At 32.0% G+C, this 25,900-nt stretch overlaps 1 protein-coding gene and 1 long non-coding RNA gene across 2 annotated transcripts; both read left to right on the plus strand.

Moving 5' to 3' along the window:
• Nucleotides 1-295: 295 nt before the first annotated feature.
• On the plus strand, nucleotides 296-4,192 carry LOC130668004 (uncharacterized). The gene is made up of 3 exons (XR_008989942.1): nucleotides 296-415; nucleotides 563-670; nucleotides 3,628-4,192. It is a non-coding gene; the product is annotated as an uncharacterized LOC130668004 (long non-coding RNA).
• Nucleotides 4,193-5,192: 1,000 nt separating this feature from the next.
• Nucleotides 5,193-9,263, plus strand: LOC130668903 (uncharacterized). Its single transcript, XM_057471417.1, has 6 exons — nucleotides 5,193-5,280; nucleotides 5,436-6,337; nucleotides 6,541-6,705; nucleotides 6,772-8,103; nucleotides 8,256-8,505; nucleotides 8,818-9,263. Exons 1-6 carry the CDS (start codon nucleotides 5,193-5,195, stop codon nucleotides 9,261-9,263), a joined length of 3,183 nt encoding a protein of 1,060 aa, XP_057327400.1.
• The last annotated feature ends 16,637 nt before the right edge of the window (nucleotides 9,264-25,900 follow it).

Genomic DNA, 25,900 nt, shown 5'->3' on the forward strand with positions numbered 1-25,900 from the left:
TGTCGACATTTGATGAAATTTCGATTTTCCCAAATGAGGGTGAAAACAATAACTTCCCGGAATTTTGAAAACCATCGATTTTCTTAGCGGGAAGTTAAAAAAAGATAACAAACATCTTGAATGTAAAGAATTCAGAAAACTCAGATTTGTTTGAATAATATTTTATTTTAAAACATATGCATTTTAACACGGAAGTATTCAAACATATAATGTTGACAAGATATAAACTGCATTATCAGCAGAATTATTTATTTACTGATTTTAAAAGTTTCATACCTGCACAATCAATGTTTGTTATAACAAATGATTGAAACAACGACGAAATGAAGTATAAATACTCTGACTTAATTTTGTCAAATTTACAATATCAAAGTACGTATAAAAATTTAAGCTATACTAAAAGTTAGAAGAATTCGTAAGTAATACTTGATTACCATTTATTATTTAAAATTAAAAAATAATATTTATTGACTTCCTATGTTAGTCGAACCGTATATGTAGAATTAATGTTTTTGTAAATAATTACTAAACTCCAATCGTAATTTTTGATCTTTTTTTTCAGTTCAATATATTGTTATAACAATTGAAATTATTCGCTAAAGAAGTGAACAATTAATTGAATAATTCAATTGATGAGTAAACAAAACAATTCAATATGAAAACAAAAAGCGTAAGTAAAATACATAGTTTGATGAGATCATACGTTATTCTAATTAGGTATAATGAACGTAAAAAAAATTCCTGCTACCATTAATCCTTATGAATAAGTTAATGCGTTAATAAATTGAATTTAAAAATCTAATTTCAAACCTATTGACTTCACTATTTAAATAATAATTATAAGAGAATTTTTAACTTCCTGCTAAGAAAATTGTAAATTTTCAAAAATTCGGGAAGTTATTGGTTTCGGTCCGATTTACGAAAATCGAATTTTCACCAGATGTCGACGTTTTGAGGTCCTAGGAAGCTATTCTAACTAATTTCACGATGATGTCCGAGTGTATGTATGTATGTAAATATCTGTATCTTTAGAACGGATGAACCGATTTTGAATTTTAAGGTGTCATTCGACGCGGCTTGTCAATATCTTGAAGCCGTGAGAAATTGAGCTTGATCGGTAGGACTCGTTCAGAGATATTCCAAAAATAAAATTTTTTCAAAAATGTTTTTTCTGGATAACTTTTAATGTGCTCGATGGATTGATTCCAAAATGGACTGAGCTCTAGAGCTTTATAAGCCGCGTCGAATGCCACCTCAACCATCAAAATCGGTTTATTTGTTTGAGAGATATCGTTGGAGAAAAAATGGTGAAAAACGTTTTTTTTCGAAAACAACAGCATACAAACGTATTTTCGAGCTCGAAGAGCTCGAAAATGTATTCACAATAATGTTTTCGAGGTTCTTGAGCTCGAAAACAGCGGGAAGTTTTGGGGCTGGCCCGCAGGGTCAACTGACGGACCGATTTTTTTCATATAAATTACTTATAAAAAAATTTAATTTAATCGAATTCATTTAAACTCCAGAAATTTCATTTTTTTATCTTTCTTAAGGGGTACCCAATTTTGCCCGCGACATCGAATTTTTTTTTTTTTCAACGGTAACTGAAAATTTTTTCTATTTACTTTGATTATCATTTAAAAGAAAAAAAAAATTCAGCGTATTTGAGTCCTCGAAAACTTGGTATTTCCTCAAGTACCCCGTTTTACCTGGCCCTTGCCTACATATTTTTTTCGTCTTCCATATTCATTTAACAACATTTTTAAAAAATTTTGATAAAGGTTCAAAATTACATGATTGAATTTTGTAAATTTTGGCGGATGGTTATGAAATTTATATAGGGGAGGGTGGGGCAGCGCGGCCCCCCTAAGCCAATTATTACTTTTTTTGGCTTTCAACCATAAGATCACTTTACTTTTGTCCTATTTCGAACAAATTTATGGAGATTTTGCCAAAATTCTGAAAAAAAAAAAATTTTTTTTGTGGGGCAGAGCGGCCCCCCTCCAAAAAGTGATAAAAAAATTTTTTTTTCGTTTTTTTTTTTTTTTTTAAATTGTTTTCATCATTAAGAATGTATTTCTTTCTCTTGACAACTATTTTCGGTTTTATATTACTCGAAAAAATTTTTTTAAGGTGTAATAAATCGTTTACTCTCGATTACCTTAATTACTAATTGTTATTTAATAAAAAAAAAAAAACAATTCTATAGTTTTACTTTATTTCAAAAATTTATTACTTAAAAAAAAAAATTTTATTTTTATAAATTTTTAGTGACCAAATTTGCCTCTAACACAGAGAAACGGCTGAAAAATATGAAAAAATAATTTTTTCGGAAGTTTCGGCTGGTCCATTTTGCCCTAGGTGTTATGCGTACGGCTAGAAATGTGGAATTATAATAATTTTTTTTTTTAATTTGACGATAAAAATATGAAAAAATCACTTTTTCAAAATTTTGGGCTTGTCTATTTTGCCCCAAATGTCATGCGTAGGGGTAAAAATGCGCAAACATATCGGATTTATAGTAATTAGTCGAAAAAAAAAAAATTTTTTTTTTATCAAAATTTCAGGGGGGCCGCTCTGCCCCACCCTCCCCTACTCATTCTTTAGGCAATTATCTTAATCAAATTAAAAAAATGGTTTACTCGGGAAATGATGGTAATTTGAAATTTTCTAATAATAAAAAAGTCGTATTTGGAGTATTTTTCTTGAAGAATTTTTTAACAGAAACTTTTCTAATTATTATGTAAGAGAAACGGAAAACCTTTAAACGATAAACTTTATATTCCGATTTTTATTTTGTCTTTCAAAATAATTTTTTTTAAATTTTAATAAAGATTCAAAGTTACATAATTTATTTTTATGTTATATTCGAAATTTCTTTCTTCTTTTTTAACTTCCCGCTAAGAAAATTGTAAATTTTGAAAATTCAGGAAGTTATTGTTTTTACTGTTTCTGGCCTGGAAATTTATAAAATACACTTCTCACAAAAATTAAGGGAACCAGAAAATTTTATAAATTTTTTAGTGATTTTTGGAAGGCTGTATTGTCGTTAAAAATGATCGTCTCGAAAAAATAAAAAAAGCAAATTGAAGCTTGAAATCTCTAGTTTAAAGATCTTTCAGCAAAATCATTTTTCGAGCCAAGGTTTTTGCGGAATCATAAGAAATAACTCGAGAGAAAACTTTTCTAAATTTTTTGGTTTTGTTTTTTGGGTCTACGGGGCCGGGAAAATTTTTTTCAGAAAAATCCATTCATGGCTTGTTTAGAAAATTTATTCAGCTACAATAGGTTTTTTTTTGTTTCTCTGTACGACAATTCGTTTTTACACCGGTATTACTCCCTTTTTACACCGTTTACCCCACTTAAACACCGGTATTTTTAACACCGGTGTAATTTCATTTTTACACCGGGCGGAGTTAAAACGAGTCCATTTTTAACACCGCTCTTTTTACAGTGTACATGTGCAATTCTTTATTTATTTTTCGATTCTAAATTAAATTGTTGAAAAAAAAAATTGGAAAATTTTTAATTGTTCAGGATCATAGTTTGTACTTCAATTTCATCTTAAAACTCCCCCTCCCCTTTTCTGTTTGTTTATAGTATTATTCAAAATATTATTTTTGCTTTCAGATTTTTTTTATCAGTTATTTGTCAATTTTAATTCAAAAAGAATCTGCATTTGATAATTTCAAAATAGACTTGAATCATTTATATGCTGATGATTGGAATAATACCTGGACCTATATTATCGACATAGCGAATGCTAATCAAATTACCACTAATAATCCAGTAGAAAAAGCAGCATGGGAATATACAATCATGATAGTTGGTGTAACACCGTATCCTTCTTCATCGATTTTCATAAAATGTGCTGAGATTGTCCTTCCATATTTATATAATAAAACGTACGTGCCTTTGGCAAGTAGGATCAGAAACGGCTTTATTGATTTCGGAATTAATTTGGATAAAATGTATGATGTAATATTACATGATCTTCAGAGAAAAAACATAGACGACAAATATTATGGCATACCAAAATCCTTTTCTGAACGCTTTATGAAAAAAAAAAATAAATAGTTGTAATTATAATGTAACTACATAAAAGTACTAAAAATATCGAAAGATACATGTAAATGTCATAGTATACTTGTAAATTGCAGAAATGCGTTAAATAAATATATAAATAAATAAATACATCATATATTAATAACTGTACATAAAGCTATCATGTATATATGTTTAGATACATTTATATTAACATATGTTCACATATTTTTGTGCAATTATATATGTTGACATATATCTATACCAATATATTTATATGCATTTATATAAATATGTGTTCATATATATTTATATAAGTATATATTTACATGTATAATTATTATATGTCAATCATATACTTGAATCTTATATCTTATGATATAATTTAAATTATAGTCCCGTAAAAAATAAATCATACATGGCCATGTATGCCCATACATAGCTTGATACGGCCATATATGACTTGATATGACTATGTATAGAAATTTTAACTAAATTGAAAAAAAAAATTTTTTTTTTGTGTTTAAATATTTCGGCGACGCAGAGATTATCAGGTATGCGAATAATTGAATTCCTAATTGAATTGGAAATTTTTAATTCAAAGAAAAAACGCTAAACTTATTAATGACCGCACCCGCTTTAGGAGGATTCGAACCCGGGATCTTCTGTACGAGAGACCGACGCTTTGACGACTAGGCTATGCGACCGACAGTTACAACGAAGTTTAGTTGTGCTACGTAAGATTGAAAGAATATAATCACTTTCGGAAAAGCAAAATATGATCATCAATATGCTGTTAGCGATATCAATAAAATTTACTATTTTTTTTACACTACAACATCCTGTTTATAATTAAGTGTAATTATATGACGTCTCGTTCTCGGGATTACATAACACGTAGTACCGCTGTTTGTACTGCATTATCACCACAACTTCAGAGTATTCAAAAAGAAGGGAGCGCCACTAGTGGCTCTCCATGAACTACGCCCTCCTATCTATGCTCATAACGTTTTTTGTGCTCGATAGCATCACAACGTGAGAGTGTAAAAGAAAAAATTTTTAGTAAGAAAAATTTCGAAAAACCTAATTAACAAACGGGAATAATGTCCAAAAACAAGAGGAAGAGAGAGCGAGAAGAAAGAGAAGAAAGAATGTGGAAGAAAATAAAGGAATTAGAGAAAGTCCTTCGTGACTCTATGTCTAATGCCCAGTTGCCAGCGCAAGACGCACAGTTATATGGTAAGCTTAAGTAATGTTTTACAATATTCTGAACAGATGTTCAAAAAATGGCAATGCGCCCACACGAGTGGTGGGACATATTGTTCAGTAAAAAATCGGTTTAGTGCGTACACGAGTGGTAGCGTCATAACCGTACAATTGCTTTCTGTTTACAGGAGCATTAAATATGGCCGGTGGGTCGGATAACGGGGGTACTTCCTTATCGACGGGTGGTGAGCAGACAGATAACTTACCGCCAGTAGCTGTAACAACCGGGATACCACCTATTATTAAGTCAACTCAAGACTCCGGAGAATTAAATGACGCTCAGTCATTTAAAGACTCAAATACACCTGATGGGAACGATGATAAAGAAAATTATCCCGAAAATGATCATAAAAAATTAGATGTAGAGATCGTGGAGATTTTGGGTGAGGACCCTTTAGCAGAAGACCCTCAAGTAGGAGTCTTACATCCAGAAATAGCGACTCGCTGGTCTAATTTCATAAGTGATGGTTTAAAGAAGGAGCTGAAGAGTGAACTATTGGCAAAATACCCACGTGCTAGTAATTGTCAACTAGAAGCTCAGACTCTGAATCCGGAAGTCGCAGCTTCGATGCAGGATGCTGCCTTAAAGCGAGACAAATTTGCTTGCGAAATTCAGAATGTTATTGGATCCGCAATGTTGGCCCTTGGCAAGGGGATTTCCATGATGCTTGATGAGAAAGAAGATGGAGTCGACAGAATGCAGCTTTTGCAATATCTCTCTGACTCCGGAAGACTCTTAGCAGAAGCTCACCATAGGGAAGCTATGACGAGACGGTCTTTTATATTACCTGGCATGAAAAAAAATATTAAGGAGGTTTTAGAAAAATCAAAACCTGATAAATTCCTGTTTGGAGAGGATTTATCTGAAAAAATTAAGTCAACAAAATCTATTGTAAAGGTGGCAGCGGAAATAAAATCGAAACAGCAGTCGAAGAAGACCCCTGTGAAAACTGCTAACCAGGGATACTGGAAGGCCCCATCCTCCAAGATCCAATGGGCAAGGATGGGGAACTCAAAATCAGCGTACCAGGCAAAACCGACCGGGCCCAGTGCTTCGAAGAAGTCGTATCTACAGTCGTCTCAGTCCCAGCCGAAGATGTCTCGCTCGCAGGCGGATCGTCGCCATTGACACCAAAGGTATCAACAAAGGCTGGAAGATTGAGGTTCTTTGCCAATGAATGGCGAAAGATCACAGACAACAACTTTGTTTTAAATTGTATACTGGGTTACCAGATTGAATTTGATAAACCAGTTTTACAATTTAATGAACCAAAAAATTTTATAAGCTCGCCACAGGGCTTTAAAGACTGCAAGGATGCCATTGATAAATTATTAAATCTTGGCGCCATTCAACCATGCGATGACGTTGAAGGTCAATTTGTCTCTTCTTACTTTTTGGTAGACAAGCCAGATGGTTCCAAAAGGTTCATATTAAATTTAAAAAACTTAAATTCTTTTATTAAGACAGCCCATTTCAAAATGGAAGACATAAAATTAGTTTCAAAAATAATTTGTCAAGGAGACTTTATGGCAAATTTAGACTTAGAAGATGCCTATTTTCTACTCTCTATTTGTATTTCTAGCAGAAAATTTCTAAGATTTCGATATCAATCGCAATTATATGAGTTTCTTTGTCTACCATTTGGCTTGGCTACAGCTCCATTTGTATTTACTAAAGTTCTAAAACCTGTTTTGAATCTTCTACGCAAGCGTGGGTATGTGTCGGTAGTCTATCTGGACGATATTCTGTGTATCGGTCCAGATTTCTTATCATGCAATAAAAATGTAGTAGAAACAATTAAATTGCTCGAGTCCTTGGGGTTCATTATAAATAGAAGAAAAAGCGTATTAATTCCGAGTAAAAAATGCCAATTCTTGGGTTTCTGGATTAACTCGGAACGCTTAACTCTCGAGTTACCAGAATTAAAGAGATTAAAGATCCTTGAACTAGTTAAAACGATGCGTAAGAAAAAAGAATGTAAGATTAGAGACCTAGCAAAATTTATTGGGAATCTAATAGCAGCCTGTCCAGCAATTAAATATGGATGGCTGTACACTAAGGCTTTTGAAAGAGATAAATATTTGGCTTTAGTAGAGAATGAAAATGACTATGAAGGAAAAGTGCAGCTCAAGGAAAATCTAACTGAAGATTTTGCTTGGTGGGAGAAAAACATCCTTTCATCAGTGAATATTTTTGGAGCTCACCAGTATGAAAGAACAATTTTTTCAGACGCATCGCGGTCAGGATGGGGAGCGTCATGTAATAATAAACAATCGCATAGTTTTTGGTCCATTGAAGAAAGAAAATTTCACATAAATTTCTTGGAATTACTTGCAGTCTTTTTAGCCCTTAAAGTTTTTGCTGCTGATCTTTACCATTGTAAAATTCTCCTTAGAATGGACAATACTACAGCGATCTCCTATGTCAATCGCATGGGGGGTATCCAATACCCACATTTAAGTAGTTTAGCCAAAGAGATTTGGCAATGGTGCGAAACGAGAGATTTGTGGATTTTTGCTTCGTATATTCCATCTAAGGAGAATGATGAAGCAGATAGAGAATCAAGGTTGAGCAATATTGATACCGAATGGGAGCTTGCAGATTTCGCGTTTAAAAATATAGTTCACGCTTTTGGGAAACCAACAATTGACCTTTTTGCCACGAGGATTAATGCAAAGTGTGAAGAATTTTGTTCGTGGTACAAGGATCCAGATGGATCCTATGTCGATGCCTTTACTATAAGATGGAGTGAGAGAAATTTTTATGCTTTTCCTCCCTTTGCGTTAATACCCCGGGTATTACAGAAGATCATCGCGGAAAAGGCAGAAGGCATTATAGTCATACCATTCTGGACGACTCAACCTTGGTTCCCTATCTTTGAATCTCTATTAATAGAGGAACCGATTGTCTTTAATCCGAATAAACATTTACTTCTATCTCCTTGCAGGACTCAATACCACCCACTATACCAGAAGATGTCTTTGATTGCCGGCAAGTTATCAGGACAGCGTTCGCACGCAAAGGTCTCTCAATTCAGACAGCTGAGATAATGCTGTCATCTTTAACAGAGAACACCATAAAACAGTATTCCAACCCTATAAAATTGTGGTGGCAATTTTGTAACAAAAAAGGACTAGATCCTTTCGAAATCTCAGAATCTGAATTGTTGGATTTTTTATCTACAAGATTTGAAGCCGGTGCCTCTTATGGCACACTAAACTCCGCCAGAGCTGCCGTATCCCTGATTGCCAAAACGAGTCTATCTAATAGTGTGTTATTGAACAGATTTTTTAAAGGCGTTTTTAAACAACGGCCGTTGAAGGCCAGATATGATAGGACTTGAGACCCAAAAATTGTGTTGGATTTTTTGGAAAAATGGAGTCCGGTTGAGTCATTGAAACTATCGGAACTGACAAAGAAATTAACGACTCTACTAGCCTTAGGAACTGGTCATAGACTACAGACATTAGCAGTCATAAGTTTAAAAAATATAAAGAAAACTAAAACAGGATTAGAAATAGAAATAAAAGATCTCATTAAGACCTCAAAGAAGGGTGTTAAACAACCATTGCTACAATTACCAATATTTAAAGAAAAACCACAGCTTTGTATCGTCACCCATGTGCTGAGGTACATAGAATTAACGAAGGAGCTTCGAGAAGACTGTGAAAAGCTGTTAATAACTTGGAGAAAACCACACAAGGAGGCTTCATCACAGACAATCAGTCGGTGGATTAAGTCTGTTCTATCAGCCAGTGGTGTGAGTGAAGATTTCACTGAGTACAGTACGAGACACGCCTCGACCTCGTCAGCGTACAGAAAAGGACTAGATATTAATGTGATCAAGTCTACAGCAGGATGGTCGAAATCGTCGGAAGTTTTCGCAAGATTTTATAATCGACCTTTGCAGGAGACTGATGATAATTTTGCTAAGACGGTTTTTCTGGGAAAATAAAACATGTAGTTGTGGAAAATAATAAAATATTCCGTTTTTTCAAAAAAAAAAAAAAAAAAAAGTGTCTACTCTAAACATCTACGTGTTATGTAATCCCGAGAACGAGACGTCATATAATTAAAGGATCAAACGAGCCCGCCGAAGGCGGGCGAAGATCGATCAGAATTATATGACGTCTCGTTCGAGAGGATTACCTCCCTCCCTGTATTACTTTCCCACCCGTTTGTTTAAGTTATATATTATCAATAATCATGATTATTATATTATTTTCCCTCGTATTTGTTCTCTAAAAAATATGAGCATAGATAGGAGGGCGTAGTTCATGGAGAGCCACTAGTGGCGCTCCCTTCTTTTTGAATACTCTGAAGTTGTGGTGATAATGCAGTACAAACAGCGGTACTACGTGTTATGTAATCCTCTCGAACGAGACGTCATATAATTCTGATCGAACTTCGCCCGCCTTCGGCGGGCTCGTTTGATCCTTTAATAGTCAGCACAAATTTCTTATATAAAAAATCTGTATGAACTATATACGGCCATGCATGACCAAATATGTTTCATTTTCACGGGTAAATACACTGGTCACAGAAATTAAGGGATAGAAAAAAAATCCGAAATTTTTAGATGATTTTCAACATGCTGTAACTCGGTGAAAAATGGTCGTATAAAAAAAATAAAAAAAGCAAATTGTAGCTTCAAGTTTCTAGTTTTCAGATCTGGACCTCAAAATTTTTTATCATGTACGGTTCCGGAGTAATCATAAGAAAACCAACGAAAAAAAAATTTTCAAAATTTTTGCTGGTCTTTCAATACCTCTATGGGCGACAATAAATTTTTTTGAATAATCCGACTGTCTGACTTTTCTCGGAAATTTTATGCCCTTTAATTTGGTGGCCTTAAAAAGTCTCTACGACGATTTGGCGCCGAGTAATCATTGATCAAAGCAAAAAAGTGCATTTTGGCTTTGATAATCAATAACTCCGGATGTATTGGTCGTACAGAAAATGGAAGCAGGGTTTTGAAAACTGGAAAACATTTTCTATAAGGCAAAATTAGTGGCATTTGATAGAAAAAATTTTTTTAAAGCGATATTGTTTGGTAAAAAAACAGGTCAAAATTCACAAATTTAAGGATATTCGGAAATCTTGCTATAACTTTGGATATAACGGATGAACAAAGGATATCTTCGACTTTTTTTCAACCTCAAAGTGTCCTGAAAAAACCCTGAAAATTTCAAATCGCTGCGATTTTTCTTTCTTAGTGCCCCGAAGCTTTAAATTTATCGATTTTGTCAAAAATCACCATAATTGGTAGTTTCTCGGTTTTTGTTCATTTTTTCGATTAGAAAATGGATTTTTTACCGATAATCTTCATTTCTTCGATCAAAAAGATCGATTATCGAAAAAAATTGAAAAAAAACAAATTTTGAAAAAATTTTTTTTTTTTTTCAAAATTTTTTTTTTTTCAATTTTTTTCGATAATCGATCTTTTTGATCGAAGAAATGAAGATTATCGGTAAAAAATCCATTTTCTAATCGAAAAAATGAACAAAAACCGAGAAACTACCAATTATGGTGATTTTTGACAAAATCGATAAATTTAAAGCTTCGGGGCACTAAGAAAGAAAAATCGCAGCGATTTGAAATTTTCAGGGTTTTTTCAGGACACTTTGAGGTTGAAAAAAAGTCGAAGATATCCTTTGTTCATCCGTTATATCCAAAGTTATAGCAAGATTTCCGAATATCCTTAAATTTGTGAATTTTGACCTGTTTTTTACCAAACAATATCGCTTTAAAAAAAATTTTCCTATCAAATGCCACTAATTTTGCCTTATAGAAAATGTTTTTCAGTTTTCAAAACCCTGCTTCCATTCTCTGTACGACCAATACATCCGGAGTTATTGATTATCAAAGCCAAAATGGACTTTTTTGCTTTGATCAATGATAACTCGGCGCCAAATCGTCGTAGAGACTTTTTAAGGCCACCAAATTAAAGGGCATAAAATTTCCGAGAAAAGTCAGACAATCGGATTATTCGAAAAAATTTATTGTTGCCCATAGAGGTATTGAAAGACCAGCAATAATTTTGAAAATTTTTTTTTCGTTGGTTTTCTTATGATTACTCCGGAACCGTACATGATAAAAAATTTTGAGGTCCAGATCTGAAAACTAGAAACTTGAGGCTACAATTTGCTTTTTTTGTTTTTTTTATACGACCATTTTTCACCGAGTTACAGCATGTTGAAAATCATCTAAAAATTTCGGATTTTTTTTCTATCCCTTAATTTCTGTGACCAGTGTATATGGTTGAAATTATATTCAATATAGCTTAACAGATTTCCATTTTAAGAAATGTATATCATACACAGAAAAAACAATATAGTAATGGCAATTCTCTGGGATATTGCTGAGTTCTTTCTGTGAAAGAAAAATTGTATTAATTATTGAATGATTGTATTGAAAAAATTGGTGTGCCCATGTATGGCCATATATGCTTTATGCATGACCAAACATGCTCCATATATGGCCATATATGCTTCATATATGAACCATATAGGTCATGCATGGCCATGTATACTGTGAAAAATTCCCAACAAATTTTACTACGGGTGCATAGTAACACCGGACTATAAGAAAACTGGTACAAAATTTACAAGTGTCCGATAGTAAACGTATGCGTATAGGCCACAATCATGTAGTCTGCGCATACATTTACTATGGGACACTTGTAAATTTTGAATCAGTTTTCTTTTAGTCCGGTGTTATTATGCATCCGTAGTAAAATTTATTGGAAATTTTTCACAGTGTATAATTCACTTTTCACAGGGTGTAAATATTATAAGCAATACTCATAAGTTAGCATAAAAAAAAATATTACAGATTTATATGTTGTAAATTATAAAATCATACATAGTTGCAAAAAATGCATTACTTTAGTTGATGCATTGGCCTTTCATTACTCATTACTATAATAATGAGTAATGACATCAGTTTCCATTGCTCATTATTTTTTTCTTAATGGAACAAAAATTAATTCTCATTAAATTATTTTTAATAAGTAATGTATCATCTTTACATTACTCATTTTTTAATTTCAATGGGTATTTCAATAATCTACATTATAATTTTTAACTGTAATGAGTAATGTACCAACTTTTCACTACCCATTTAATTTTATTTAATGAAGGATTAATGAGTATTCGATAGCTCAACTGGTAGAGCACTCGGCGCGATACCGAATTGGTCTGGGTTCGATTCCCAGTTCGGGCTATCTATATTTTTCTCAATTTATCTATAAATTGTCTTATTGAGAGGTTTGCATGTTTAGGTTTCCACTATATTTAAACCAGTATTCGATTACTCATTGCGTATGAATAAAATTACTATTTTTGATAATGGCTGTTATTTAGATGTCGAAAAAATGAAAACCTTATCACAAATAGGAGAAAAAGAATGGAATCTAATTTAATATCACATTTTTCAACTAAGCATCATTTCTGTGTTTATAATTTTTTATACTTATGCGTGAATACTTCTCTAGCCGCGTTGAGTAGAGATTGAAATTTAGAGCGCACACGCTCACGAAAATTCGACATGATGTATAATAAAATTGGTTATTATATTTAGTTACATGTATAAATTTCTAATATTGATTCAGCTTACTCATATACTGAGTGCACAAAACATACCCAAAAACGAACACGTTGTTATTTTGAAACCCGAGTCAAAATATTTGGATTAGATTGAACTTAAGTTAACTTAAACAGCTTAGATATAACTTACCTGATATTGATGGATTTGAAATAGTATTACCATGACTTAAAAAGCTTAAAAAAGAATAAAAGCTTGAAAAGAAGATATAAATCCAAATAAGGTTAGCAAAGAGCATCGAATGCCCGGAAAACACTCTCTAAATCTGAAACAGTAAAAACCACTGAAAAGTAGTGTATATACACTGTTTTACAGTTATAAGTATACCACTTGGTAGACTTATAACTGTGAAACAGTGAAAAGTCACTGTTTCAGATTTAGAGAGCAAGCAGAACCGGTACATATCAGGCGCCAGGTCGTCTTTTAGCGTTTCCAGTTATAAAATGACAAAAATGAAGCATTTTTAGATTAAAGATTAATCTTTTGAAAAATGTTTAGAAGATCTCCTTGCAAGCAAGCTGTGTGACATGCAAGAGGTCGTCTTCTGGCGTTCTCCAAGCATAAACAGACCAATATAAAGCATTTAGATTTATTTTAAAAAAAATGTATTTCTAATCAACGCTTCCCAGACAGCATCCAAGTCGGAATGACTGCTTTACGACGTCTTTTTGAAGGCGTCTTCAAGAAGTCTTATAATGACTTCTTGAAGGTGTCATTTTCAAGAACTCTTAATTGAGAGTTCTTGAAGACTCCATAAATAAGATGTCAGTTTTGTGACGACTAAATGTATTCTTTTTTAAACTTTTTTATGATATCAAAATTAGGAGCTCCTTAAAGACGTCATGGTAAATTCATATACTACAGTCTTATTTGCGAAGTCAGAAAAAAAAACTCTTCGCGAACTCTTTTTAAAGACGTCTTACTAAGTTCGCTAGGTGGCTCATTCGACATCTTGAGAACTTCTTAAAGACTTCTTTAAGATGTTGATGAGACGTTCAAATCATAAATAACATTCAATCAGAACTCATCAAGACGCCATTTTGCTATCTGGGTTGGAGTCTTTCCTCACAGATATAATATGTGGCGTGCAACAGGACAAGTCCAAGTGTTCATAGAACGTATTTAAAAAAATATAAATCATTATTAGGTAAAAAAAAACTAACTTTTTAACCAATGTTGTAAGATTCTCCTCGCAGACGAGCTGTGTGATTTGCACCATTATTTGCATGTTTAGGTTTCCACTATATTTAAATGGTGTATTACCGTACGATGGACGGTGTGGCTCAATAAGTTATAGATCAAATTGAACGGAATATAGTATAGTCAAATAAATTTGGTCCTTTAACTAATAACCAGTTTCATTGAAATTTGCATTTTTTTTATTTTAACCACAATATAAAATATTGACCTAAAATAGCTATAACAGGGCTATGCTGCTACTCTGGTCGTCCTTTATCAAGGGCGCCACTGGAAGTGATAACGGCCTCCCAGAGCCGGATCTTAGATCATCAGGGTCGGTGTAAATTAATTAATTGTAAGAGAGAGGAGAGGAAGGATAATTTATAATAATTTTAATACACTTTTTATTTAGCCTTTTTATACCTTTATTTATCTACGTCAATTACCTTTGACAAACCTTTTATAATACGTTATATATAATTAGATCTGAAAATTGGCCAGGTCTAATTATATATAATCATATATAAGTTATATATACTCATATATAATTAGATATGATTATGTATAATACATATATATATATATCATATTTTATATATAATTAGATCCGAAAATTAGGCGGGTTTAATCATATATATGATTATGTGTAATTTATATACAATTACGTACCCGGGTGAAAAAACATATATGTTCATGTGCGATTAATATTGAAGTATTCAGAGGGAAGTTTATTTTTTAATTATACGTTTGCAATTATTCATAACAAATTATATTTCCCTCAAAATATAAATACGGAGTATAATTAACGACTGTGCTACTACATATATTTATTTTTGTTATATAACATTTTATTATGTATTTATAGATAGATAATATAATCATGTCATTAGACTATTAGTACTTACAAACGTAAATTACTAGATTCATTTTTACTAATATATTAAAGAAATTAAATATATTCTATAAATAAAATATTAACTTATATATATATATATATAAATAATTAATTAATATTTGATTATATATAGATCTAAAGATCTAAAATATAATAAAAATTACTATATATGGGTCTATATAGTTCAGGTCTAATCAGATCTAATCATATATAGACCTATGTATAACTGTATATAGGTATATACTAGTATATATACTATTATATATATTCCATATACAATCATACATAATTAGGCAAAACAATTTTGTCCCGGGATATAATTAGATCTAATTATATATAAGGCTATATATACTTATATATAGGTCTGTATATAACCATATATATTCTATATATAATCATATATAATTAGGCAAAATCATTTTTTTCCCGGTATAATTAGGTCTAATTATATATAAGGCTATATATACTTATATATAGGTCTATATATAACCATATATAATTATATATAATACCATATATAATAATATATATTCCATATATAATCATATATGATTATATATAATTAGACAAAATCATTTTTTCCCGGGCTATTATATATACTATTATATATATTCCATATACAATCATATATAATTAGGCAAAATAATTTTGTCTCAGGATATAATTAGATCTAATTATATATAAGGCTATATATACTTATATATAGGTCTATATATAACCATACATATTCTATATATAATCATATATAATTAGGCAAAATCATTTTTTTCCCGGTATAATTAGGTCTAATTATATATAAGGCTATATATACTTATATATAGGTCTATATATAACCATATATAATTATATATAATACCATATATAATTATATATATTCCATATATAATCATATATGATTATATATAATTAGACAAAATCATTTTTTCCCGGGATTTATAAACCTTATTAATACCGTCAATTACCTTTAAAGTTTTTAAAACTTATTCTCGTCAACTACCTTTGACGATTTCCTAGACCTTAATTAAGCCAACCACCTTTGGCATCACACACACGCACACGACTTTATTATCACTACTGGCCAATTATCTATGGCATTTATTCAAAACAATTTAAAATCGTCGTACCTGACGAACCTTAATTTTATAACAATAATTTTTAATTAAAATTGATCCCCTGGATCTATACACGCGCACACTCACACTAGTCCCCTGGACTTATTTCCACACACACTGATTTTAAATAATATTAAAATGGCGTCCGACCATCGACTTTCCCGCCGCGACTTTTTCAATAAATTAATTAATTTTAGAATAAGAAAATTAATTAATTTATTTATTTTTAATTAACTTATCACTTTTACTTTTATCCATTTTCATTTAGTACTTATCCGTATCAACAATAAATTTACATCAGAAATTTCTATACCGCATTTACCCGATACTTCAAAGTATGCGTTACTGACTACTTTTGACTTTCGACCCCTCGCGGTTTTGGAAATACCGAAATAATACCGGAATTATACGGTATAAATACTGCATAAATACGGTATTACTCAAGTTATTTTGGCCAGTTTTTTGCCGCATTACTACTAAAAATTTACGAAATAAATTCAGAATATTTACGGTAATAAAACAGAAAAAATACGGTATTTTAACCGCATTAAAACCGTAATTATTCAGCATATTTATTGGATATTTTCGGCATTTTTGCAGCATCAAACCGTTCTACCCGGAAATAAAATTACATAAAATTTTATTTAGTTATATATAATTTTATATAATTATATATAACATTATAAAGTTATAAACACTGTAAAAAATCCGGAGTGAATTCGGAGTGAAATGAAATCCGAATTCACTCCGCCACTCGGAGTTCCGGAGTTTTAAAAAAAATCACTCCGCATGAGGAGTGAATAGGGATTTTTTTTTTGCGGAGTGATTGCGGAGTGACGCGGATTTTATTTCACTCCCAATTCACTCTGGTCCGGAGTTTTAATACTTAAATAAATTTATATCAAACTGCTAAACAATATGTGTGTGTGTGTGTGTGCGAGTGTATGTTTGCGTGCATGTGTGTGTTTGGGGGTGTGCAGGTGTTTGTGTGCGTGTGTGCGAATGTTTGCTTGTGTGTATTCGGATGTGTGCAAATGTGTGCGTGTGTGCAAATGTGTGTGTGTGTGTGTGTGAATGTGTGTGTGTGTGTGCGTGTGTGTGTGTGCGCGCGTATGTGTGTGCGTATCAGCTGATCAATTATGTACCCGACTAGAAATTGTAGTGAGGCGGTAGTTTGCTCCAAATAAGGCATGCCGAATGTCAAACTTGGGGCAAGCGAGGCATCCAAACGAGGCCGATGTTTGGGATGTAACGCAGTTGCGAGACTCAGCGTTACTTGGCTTCCAAATTCGGCGGCAGTTTGGAAGCCACACTTGCTGCAAGGATCCTAAACCTAAAGTATTCCAAGCTTAGCTTCCGAATTCGGCAGCAGTTTGGAAGCCAAAGCTTGGCAAAATTAAAAAAAAAAGACTTCAATTTCTGTATTTTTTTTTTTTTTTTTTTTTTAATGATGCGGGAATCAATTAAATTTGTGATCAATTTAATTTCTAACCGAGTAGAAATTTTTAATTCAGGGAAAAAACTCTATTAACATTTACCGACTGCACACGATTTAGTGGGATTCGAACCCGGGACCATACGCACGAAAGACCGACGCTTTAACGACTAGGCTACGCTACCGACAGCGACTACTAAGTTTACTTGTGCTATATGAGATTGAAAGGATACATCACTTTGAAAGATGAAAATATAATTGAAAATCTATTATTAGTAATAACAAAAAAATTTCTTTTTTTTTCGTGCACTATAAAATCCTGCATGTAAATAATTGTGATATGTGTAATTTTGGTTATATAGTTATGTATAAAATCGTTTAAAAAGTATATAGGCTCTATGTATGGCCACGTACGGTCCTTAGAGTGTTTAAAAAAAAAAAAAAAAATTTTTTTATTTGTTATGGTATCCAAAAATCGAAAGTATGACTAAAAATAAAAATTATAGTACCACCCTCGCGGACTCGGGATTACTCCGAATTCATGGTGAAATTTCGGTGAAATCATAGTGGAAAGATAGTGAACCCATAGTGAAATGACAGTGAAATCACTGTAACTTTGTGCCATTTGCTTACTGTGTGATAATTATCATCCGATGGTAATTTTATGATGATTTCACCATCGATTCATAGTAGAATCACAATAGCATAACAGTCAATTTACAGTAGTATAGCTGTAAGTTGACAGTAGTCTCACTGTGTATTTACAGTGATTTCACTATCAGTTTATGCTGGATCTGCAGTGCTTCAGTCATGCTTTCTCAGTAATAATACCGTGATCATACAGTGATTTCACAGCAGTCTTACTATAGATTCTTCGTGAAATCACAATAATATCGCTGTGAATTGACAGTAATATTACTGTGATTTCTTAATCATTTAATCCTGGATCTGCTTAGTTTTCATCGAGATTTAGGGGCAATATCGAGATCCTATATTTATTGATTCAAAGATAATAATAATAAAATTAATAATAATATTATAATAGCAACAATAATCCTAATCTTGGTTTTTCAATAAATAATTTTTCTTGTTTAAAAAAATTATTTATTATCCCATTGTATGACTTCATGTAATTCCTCTGGAGAATTAAATGCTATTTTTTACCCTCGGTAAAGAAGGAATTTTATTTTTTTTTAACGTACGATGGGACTCGAACTGCCGACCCTTCGATTGAAGAGCAGCTTAAGTCATGTACTTTAGCCCACTCGGCCACCACACGCATTCGGAACTAAATATTTAATCTGTTACTTGATGCTATTCAATACTATATATACTCAAGACTAAGTTATAAGAAAAATTATTTTATTAAATACTATAAAATTAAAAGAATACGATATTCATAAAAAAAAAAATGTTTGCCTTCATTTGTAAATCATCAAGTTTTCTGAACTGAAGAATATTTTATTCTAAATTATGATAAATAATAAATATTTACTATTGAAATATTAATCTAAATGATGTTCTCTTTATTTTTTGCAGTAGTTTAAATTCAATTTGTACAGTTTTAAAAAAAAAGTTATTCAATTTTTTTATTTATTTATTTTTTTTTATAATTCTGAAGAATTTTACCGTCTTAAGCTTTTATAAAATTAACTAAATCAGGAGACACGGTAGTGTCTCGCGCCAAGTACACGTTTAAACACACATGTATATGTGTGAAGTGTCATGGCGCGAGCCTGCCGTGTCTCTATACCGTAGACCGAACGGTATTTAGCTCCAATTTTTAAAAACTTTTTTAAAAAACAAAATTTTTAGAAAATTCCTTTTTCAGTCGAAAGATGATTGATTGTTCGTCATAAAATTATGAAACTTTACCCATTTTAGTAATGAGAACTAATTTAAATAATGAAATTAGGCCAGCATATACTATAGCACCCCCATTTTTAATATTTTTACAATTTTTTTCATGCGAAAAGGGCACTGCCAGAGAATAAAAACTTATAAGAAATGCCATGATTCAGTAAATGATATATATTTTTCTACAGCAATAATTAATTTTTTCGCCACCAGTGGAGCTCCAGTCTATATTTTTTACTATAGTTTGATATGAAATTTACCCTGATAGTCACCTCAACTGCAAATTAACTCCTCTAATAGCCACTTTAGCTTGAAATTGACTGTAATTTGACATCATTGAAATTTCCTGCCCGAATTTGCCAATAATTTAACAGTAAAAGTTGAAAAGAAAAATTTGCGGTTAATTTTTGCTCGATTTAGAGGTAATCTTTTATAGAAAATAATTGTTGGTAACGTTCGTTCTTTGCATTTCAGATCGTAAGCAAATTATACATAAAATGTCTATACAACTTGCTGTACAATATGACGTAAATTTACTACCCGAATTAGAATGCAAATTCACTTCCAAAGCTGACTAGAAAAAATTTTTCGTCAATTTTGAGGCAAAGTTTTACATCAATTTATTGTTAATTTCACTCAAAAATTGTTAAGATTTTTTTTTCCCTCAAATTGTAGACATGTTCATGTATAAATTTGCTTTCCTTCTGAAATGATAAGAACGAACATTAGCGACTTTTTTTTTCTAGTAAAAAATTACCTCTAAATTTAGCAAAAATTAACCGCAAATTTTTCTTTCCAACTTTTACTGTTAAATTGTCGATGAATTCGGGCAGCAAATTTCAGGTAATTTCAAGCTAAAGTGGCTCGGTGAAAATGTGCCACGGCTTGTCTAGGGAAACGTATATATTTCCCCTAGACAAGCCGTGGCACATTTTTGCCGAACTGCTAAAGTGGCTATTAGGGTTAAGCTTATTGAAAGTTTCATTTGAAATTAACGGTAAGTTTACATCAAGCTTGCATCAACCCTACCCTGATAGCCACACATTACTCAGTAAGGTCTACAAAGCAACACTTTCGGCTAACTCAACGAGAAAGTTTCTGGCAAACCTTAGCTGGATATAATACTTTCCTTTGAGTTGGCTTCAAAATACGGCAGTAGCTTCAATGTAATTTGACAGAAAAACTTGTCGTCAACTTGAAATGAAACTTTCAATTAACTTAGCGTCAATGTCTGACAGTAATACTTGTAGTCAAAGTGAATTCAACTTAACAGACTATATTTACTGTCAATTTGAAGGTAACCTGCTTGCTCTCCAACACTTTCCTTTGTCCTAATAGCACAGTTTGCTTTAGCAAAAGATTACTTACAAAAGTTTCCTTGAATTTCTCCTCGAATTTCCGTCGGCTTCGGACATTTCCGTTTTTGACGTCAATTTCTATACAACTCGCAATACAATTTGACGTAAATTTACTACCCGAATTAGAATGCAAATTCACTTCAAAAGCTGACTAAACAAAATTTTTCAGGCAGTTTGACATCAATTTATTGTTAATTTGACTTATAAAGTATTTTTTTACCCTCAAATTGTAGACATTTTTATGTATGAATTTGCTTACCTTCTGAAATAGTAAGAATGAACATTACCGACTTTTTAACTTACCGCTAAGAAAATTGTAAATTTTCAAAAATTCAGGAAGTTATTTGTTTCGGTCCGATTTACGAAAATCGAATTTTCATCAGATGTCGACGTTTTGAGGTCCTAGGAAGCTATTCTGACTAATTTCAAGATGATGTCCGAGTGTATGTATGTATGTATGTACGTACGTATATAAATACCTGTATCTTTTGAACGGATGAACCGATTTGGAACTTTAAGGTGTCATACGACGCGGCTCGTCAATATCTTGAAGCTGTAAGAAAATTGAGCTTGATCGGTAGGGCTCGTTCAGAGATATTCCAAAAATAAAATTTTTTCAAAAATGTTTTTTTTGGATAACTTTTAATGTGCTCGATGGATTGATTCCAAAATGGACTGGGCTCTAGAGCTTTATAAGCCGCGTCGAATGCCACCTCAATCATCCAAATCGGTTCATTCGTTAAAGAGAAACCGTTGTCGAAAGAATTAAAATAAAAAAATTTTTTTATTTTTTATGAAATATCTCAAAAACGACTCGATAAATCGAATTCAAAATTTGGTCAGCTTTAGAACTTGATAAAACGACTCGATTGCCACCTCAACCGTCTTAATCGGTTTATTCGTTTGAGAGATATCGTGAGAGAAAAAATAGTAAAAAACTATTTTTTTCTAAATCAACAGCATACAAACGTATTTTCGAGCTCGAAAATGTATTCACAATAATGTTTTCGAGGTGTTTGAGCTCGAAAACAGTGGGAAGTTTTGGGGCTGGCCCGCAGGGTCAACTGACAAACCGATTTTTTTTTCTAGTAAAAAATTAACCGCAAATTTTTTTTCCAACTTTTGCTGTCAAATTGTCTGCAAATTCGGGCACTAAATTTCAGGCAATTTCAATGTCAAGGTACTTCAATTTCAAGCTAAAGTGGCTATTAGGGTGTGCTATTAGGGTCAGTAAGATTTAGTATAGAAATATACCCTATAAAAACTGTGCTATTAGGGCAGTTTGCTTTAGCAACAGTTTACTTTACAAAAGTTTCCTCGAATTTTTCGTCAAATTTTCGCCAACTTTGGATTTTTCCATTTTTTACGTCAATTTGTGGGCAACTTGCTATTGAATTAGACGTAAATTTCCTGCCCGAACTAAAATGCAAATTCACTTCAAAAGTTAACTAGAAAAAAGTTGTCGTCAATTTTCAGGCGAATTTTGTCAATTTATTGTTAATTTGAGTGGAAAAATTTTTAAGTATGTTTTTACCGTGAAATTGTAGACAATTTCATGAATAAATTTGCTTACCTTCTGAATTGGTAAGAATGAACATTACCGACTTTTTTTTTCGTAAAAAGTTACCCTGATAGCCAGAGTTCCTAATCAGAAAGTTGGTGTACCTGAGTTGCAACCAACTTGACGACAAGTTGTCGACAACTTTCAGCTCGTGTAACTGTTGACTACATGTTGGCTACAAGTTGCTCAAAAACTTAGCGGCAATCTACTGCCGCAACCTGTCACTAAGTTTCTGAGCAACTTGTAGACAAGTTGTCGGCAACAGTTACACGAGCTGAGAGTTGTCGACAAGTTCCTCGGAAAGTTGCCGACAACTTATGGAAATGCGAATTCTTGCGGCCAATCTGGCGACAGGTTGCGGCAGTAGGTTGTCGACAAGTTGCGGCCAACTTGGCTATCAGGGTACCTTTAAATTGAAGAAAAATTAACCGCAAATTTATATTTTCAACTTTTGCTGTCAAATTGTCGACAAATTTGGGCAGCGAATTTCAGGAAATTTAACAATTAAAATTACTAAAGTTTGCTGTCCGCATTTGCCGACAATTTGACAGCAAAACTAGAATAAAAGTTTTCTTGAATTTTTCGTCAAATATCTGTCAATTTCGGGCATTTTCGTTACTGACGTCAGCTTGTATACAAGCTATTTATGTTTTTCAAGTTCACTAATTGATTGACAGGTGGAGGCACTTGAGGCCACTGAGGACGTAACCACTTCCTTGAATTTTTGTGAAATATCCGTCAACTTGAGGCTTTTCCATTTTTGACAACAATTACCCTGATAGCCACACCTTACTCAGTAAGTTCTGCAGTGAAACATTTTCGGCTACCTTAACGAAAAAGTTTCTGGCAAGCTTGGCTGGATAATACTTTCTTTTTTAAGTTGGCTTCAGAATACGGCAGTAGCTTGAAATTAACTTGCGGTTCAGGTGGCTTTCAGGGTTAAAATTAAATTTTTAATCAACTTAACGTCATTGCCTGACAGTAACCCTAATAGCCACTTTAGCTTGAAATTGACTGTAATTTGACATTGAAATTGCCTGAAATTTGCTGTCCAAATTTGCCGACAATTTGACAGCAAAAGTTGGAAAGAAAAATTTGCGGTTAATTTTTCCTCAATTTAGAGGTAAATTTTGACTACACAAAAAAGTCGGTAATGTTCATTCATACCACTTCAGAAGGTAAGCAAATTTATACATAAAATTGTCTACAATTTTACGGTAAAAAATTACTTTACAATTTTTTAAGTCAAATTAACAATAAATTGATGCAAAAATTTGCCTGAAAATTGACGAAAAATTCAACGAAACTTTTGTACAGTAAGCTTTTGCTCAAGCAAACTGTGCTATTAGGGAAAAAGTCCGACGTTGACGTATATATTTGACGTTAACTTTAAAGGGAACTGCCCTTAAATAACTGCAGCTCTTTGTTTTGTCAAAATTGATTAATCAGATTATGATATTTAGCAGTACAAAATTATTACTATAATTGTTAACAAACAATTTTATTGTTTCTACAAAATAATACTATAAACAATATAGGCTCACGTGTCTTAAATTATAACTCGATTTCTAATAGTGTAGATTAAAATCATTCTCAATCAACACGACAAAAAAAAGACAAATCCTACCAAAAACAGATTCTCTGTATAAAATCGCGCCAAGTACACGTTTAAAATTTTTTACAATTAAGAAAAGATTATTTTTACAAAAAAATGAATCAAATCGAAAAAATACCAAGTACCTAATATAATTCGAAATCATGGAAAACATTTTCATAGAATTGAACAAAAAATTGAAAAAAAAAATTTCAATGTACTTGGTGTGCTTATAAACTGGAAAAAAAGAATATCATTCAATTTTATTATAAAATAATTTATATGCGAAATCAATTCTAGAAATTAATTTTGCTTGAATAAATTTAGTAACGCACACCAAGTACATTGAAATTTTTTTTTTCAATTTTTTGTTCAATTCTATGAAAATGTTTTCCATGATTTCGAATTATATTAGGTACTTGGTATTTTTTCGATTTGATTCATTTTTTTGTAAAAATAATCTTTTCTTAATTGTAAAAAATTTTAAACGTGTACTTGGCGCGATTTTATACAGAGAATCTGTTTTTGGTAGGATTAGATAATTACAGATAAAGTTTCGCTCGGAAATTCCTAAAATAGCTAAATTTATAATAAATAAAATACATATGTGCCAAAATATTTGCTAAACTTACAAACAATTATAGGAGCATTTATGAAATAATTGATATTATTTTTTTTTTCAATTCCATTTCTATCGATTAATGACATTAAAAATTCAAATTTTGATTTTGAAATTGGATTAATGATAGATGTACCGTATCAGATCACTATCAAAGTAGAGTGAAATCATGGAGAAAACGCGAATAATTTGCTGTGAAAATATCATAGAGTCACAGTGCTAATACTACTAGGTTGTCATGGGATCACGGTAAATTCATGGTTAAACTACTATGAACTGACTGTGAAACTATTGTAAAGTCACAGAGTTAACACTATCAGATTACTATGGAATCACAGTGAATTCGTAGTGAAATCACGATAAACTGACTGTGAACCCATGATAAAGCCTCAGTGTTACCATTATTGGGTTACCATAAATCGATAGCTGATCGACAGTAAAATTATCATGAAAGTATGGTAATTTTATTCTAAACCTACAAAAGAATCACAAGTGAAATCACTATGGAACTACCATAAAATTACTGTAAAATTACTATATAACCAGAGTGACGAAATGGCACAAAACGACTGTGAATTCACTATGAAATTACCATCAATACACAGTAAACTTACGGTAAAATTGATTTCACTGTGATTTCACTGTGATTTCACAGTAACCCCGAATCCGCGAGGGCACTTCAAGCTCCATTTTTCTATTTTTTCATTTAAATAACACAGGAAAAAAATTTTGTTTTTTTAGAATTTTTTAACTCACAAACAAATCAACGGATTTTTTTGCACAGTAAATATTCTTGTAGTAAATTGAACGGCCAAATTAAGCTGTTTCGGCCTTTTTTCGGCCAAATATTTTCACCTGCACTGATCGAAAGGTTATCTTGGTTCAAAGAGAATTATCTTGAGTCAAGAAAATATTTAGGAAAATGGAATAAATCCTGGTTGAAGAAAATTTTCTCTTAATTTTGATTATTTTGATTCAAAAAGTTATTTTTTCAACCCAAATGGGTTAAAGTTTTAAGTTAAAAATTTATGATTTTAGTTCAAAGAGAAAAAATATTTAAAGAAAGTAAATTGTTTTTTGAATTAATATTTTGAATTTCTTCATTCATGTGTATTGAATATTTTATTCTATGACATTTAACTTCTCTACGTAAGGAGTCAGATTTCTTAAACCAACTAGTGGCTATTGCTTGAAACAAAAATAAAAAAAATTCAAGTCAAGAAAATCAAGCTCTTGGTTTTTTTCCATAGCAGCATTTGGATAACAGGAGTACTCGGGTCTATGCAGCTTCTCTACTTTGGACACTACTTTGTGCATACACGTAGACGCCCGAAGATCTCAAAAAAATGAAACGAGTCTGTTCAGCGCTGGCGCCGT

The sequence above is a fragment of the Microplitis mediator genome, chromosome 5, assembly GCF_029852145.1.
Source record: "Microplitis mediator isolate UGA2020A chromosome 5, iyMicMedi2.1, whole genome shotgun sequence".
Taxonomy (NCBI): Eukaryota; Metazoa; Arthropoda; class Insecta; order Hymenoptera; family Braconidae; genus Microplitis; species Microplitis mediator.

Coding starts and splice junctions, on each gene's coding strand:
- LOC130668903 (XM_057471417.1), top strand. CDS start 5,193: ATGTGGAAGAAAATAAAGGAATTAGAGAAAGTCCTTCGTGACTCTATG. Junction 5,281..5,435: donor GCAAGACGCACAGTTATATG/GTAAGCTTAAGT, acceptor TTCTGTTTACAG/GAGCATTAAATATGGCCGGT. Junction 6,706..6,771: donor TTGTCTCTTCTTACTTTTTG/GTAGACAAGCCA, acceptor TCTTTTATTAAG/ACAGCCCATTTCAAAATGGA.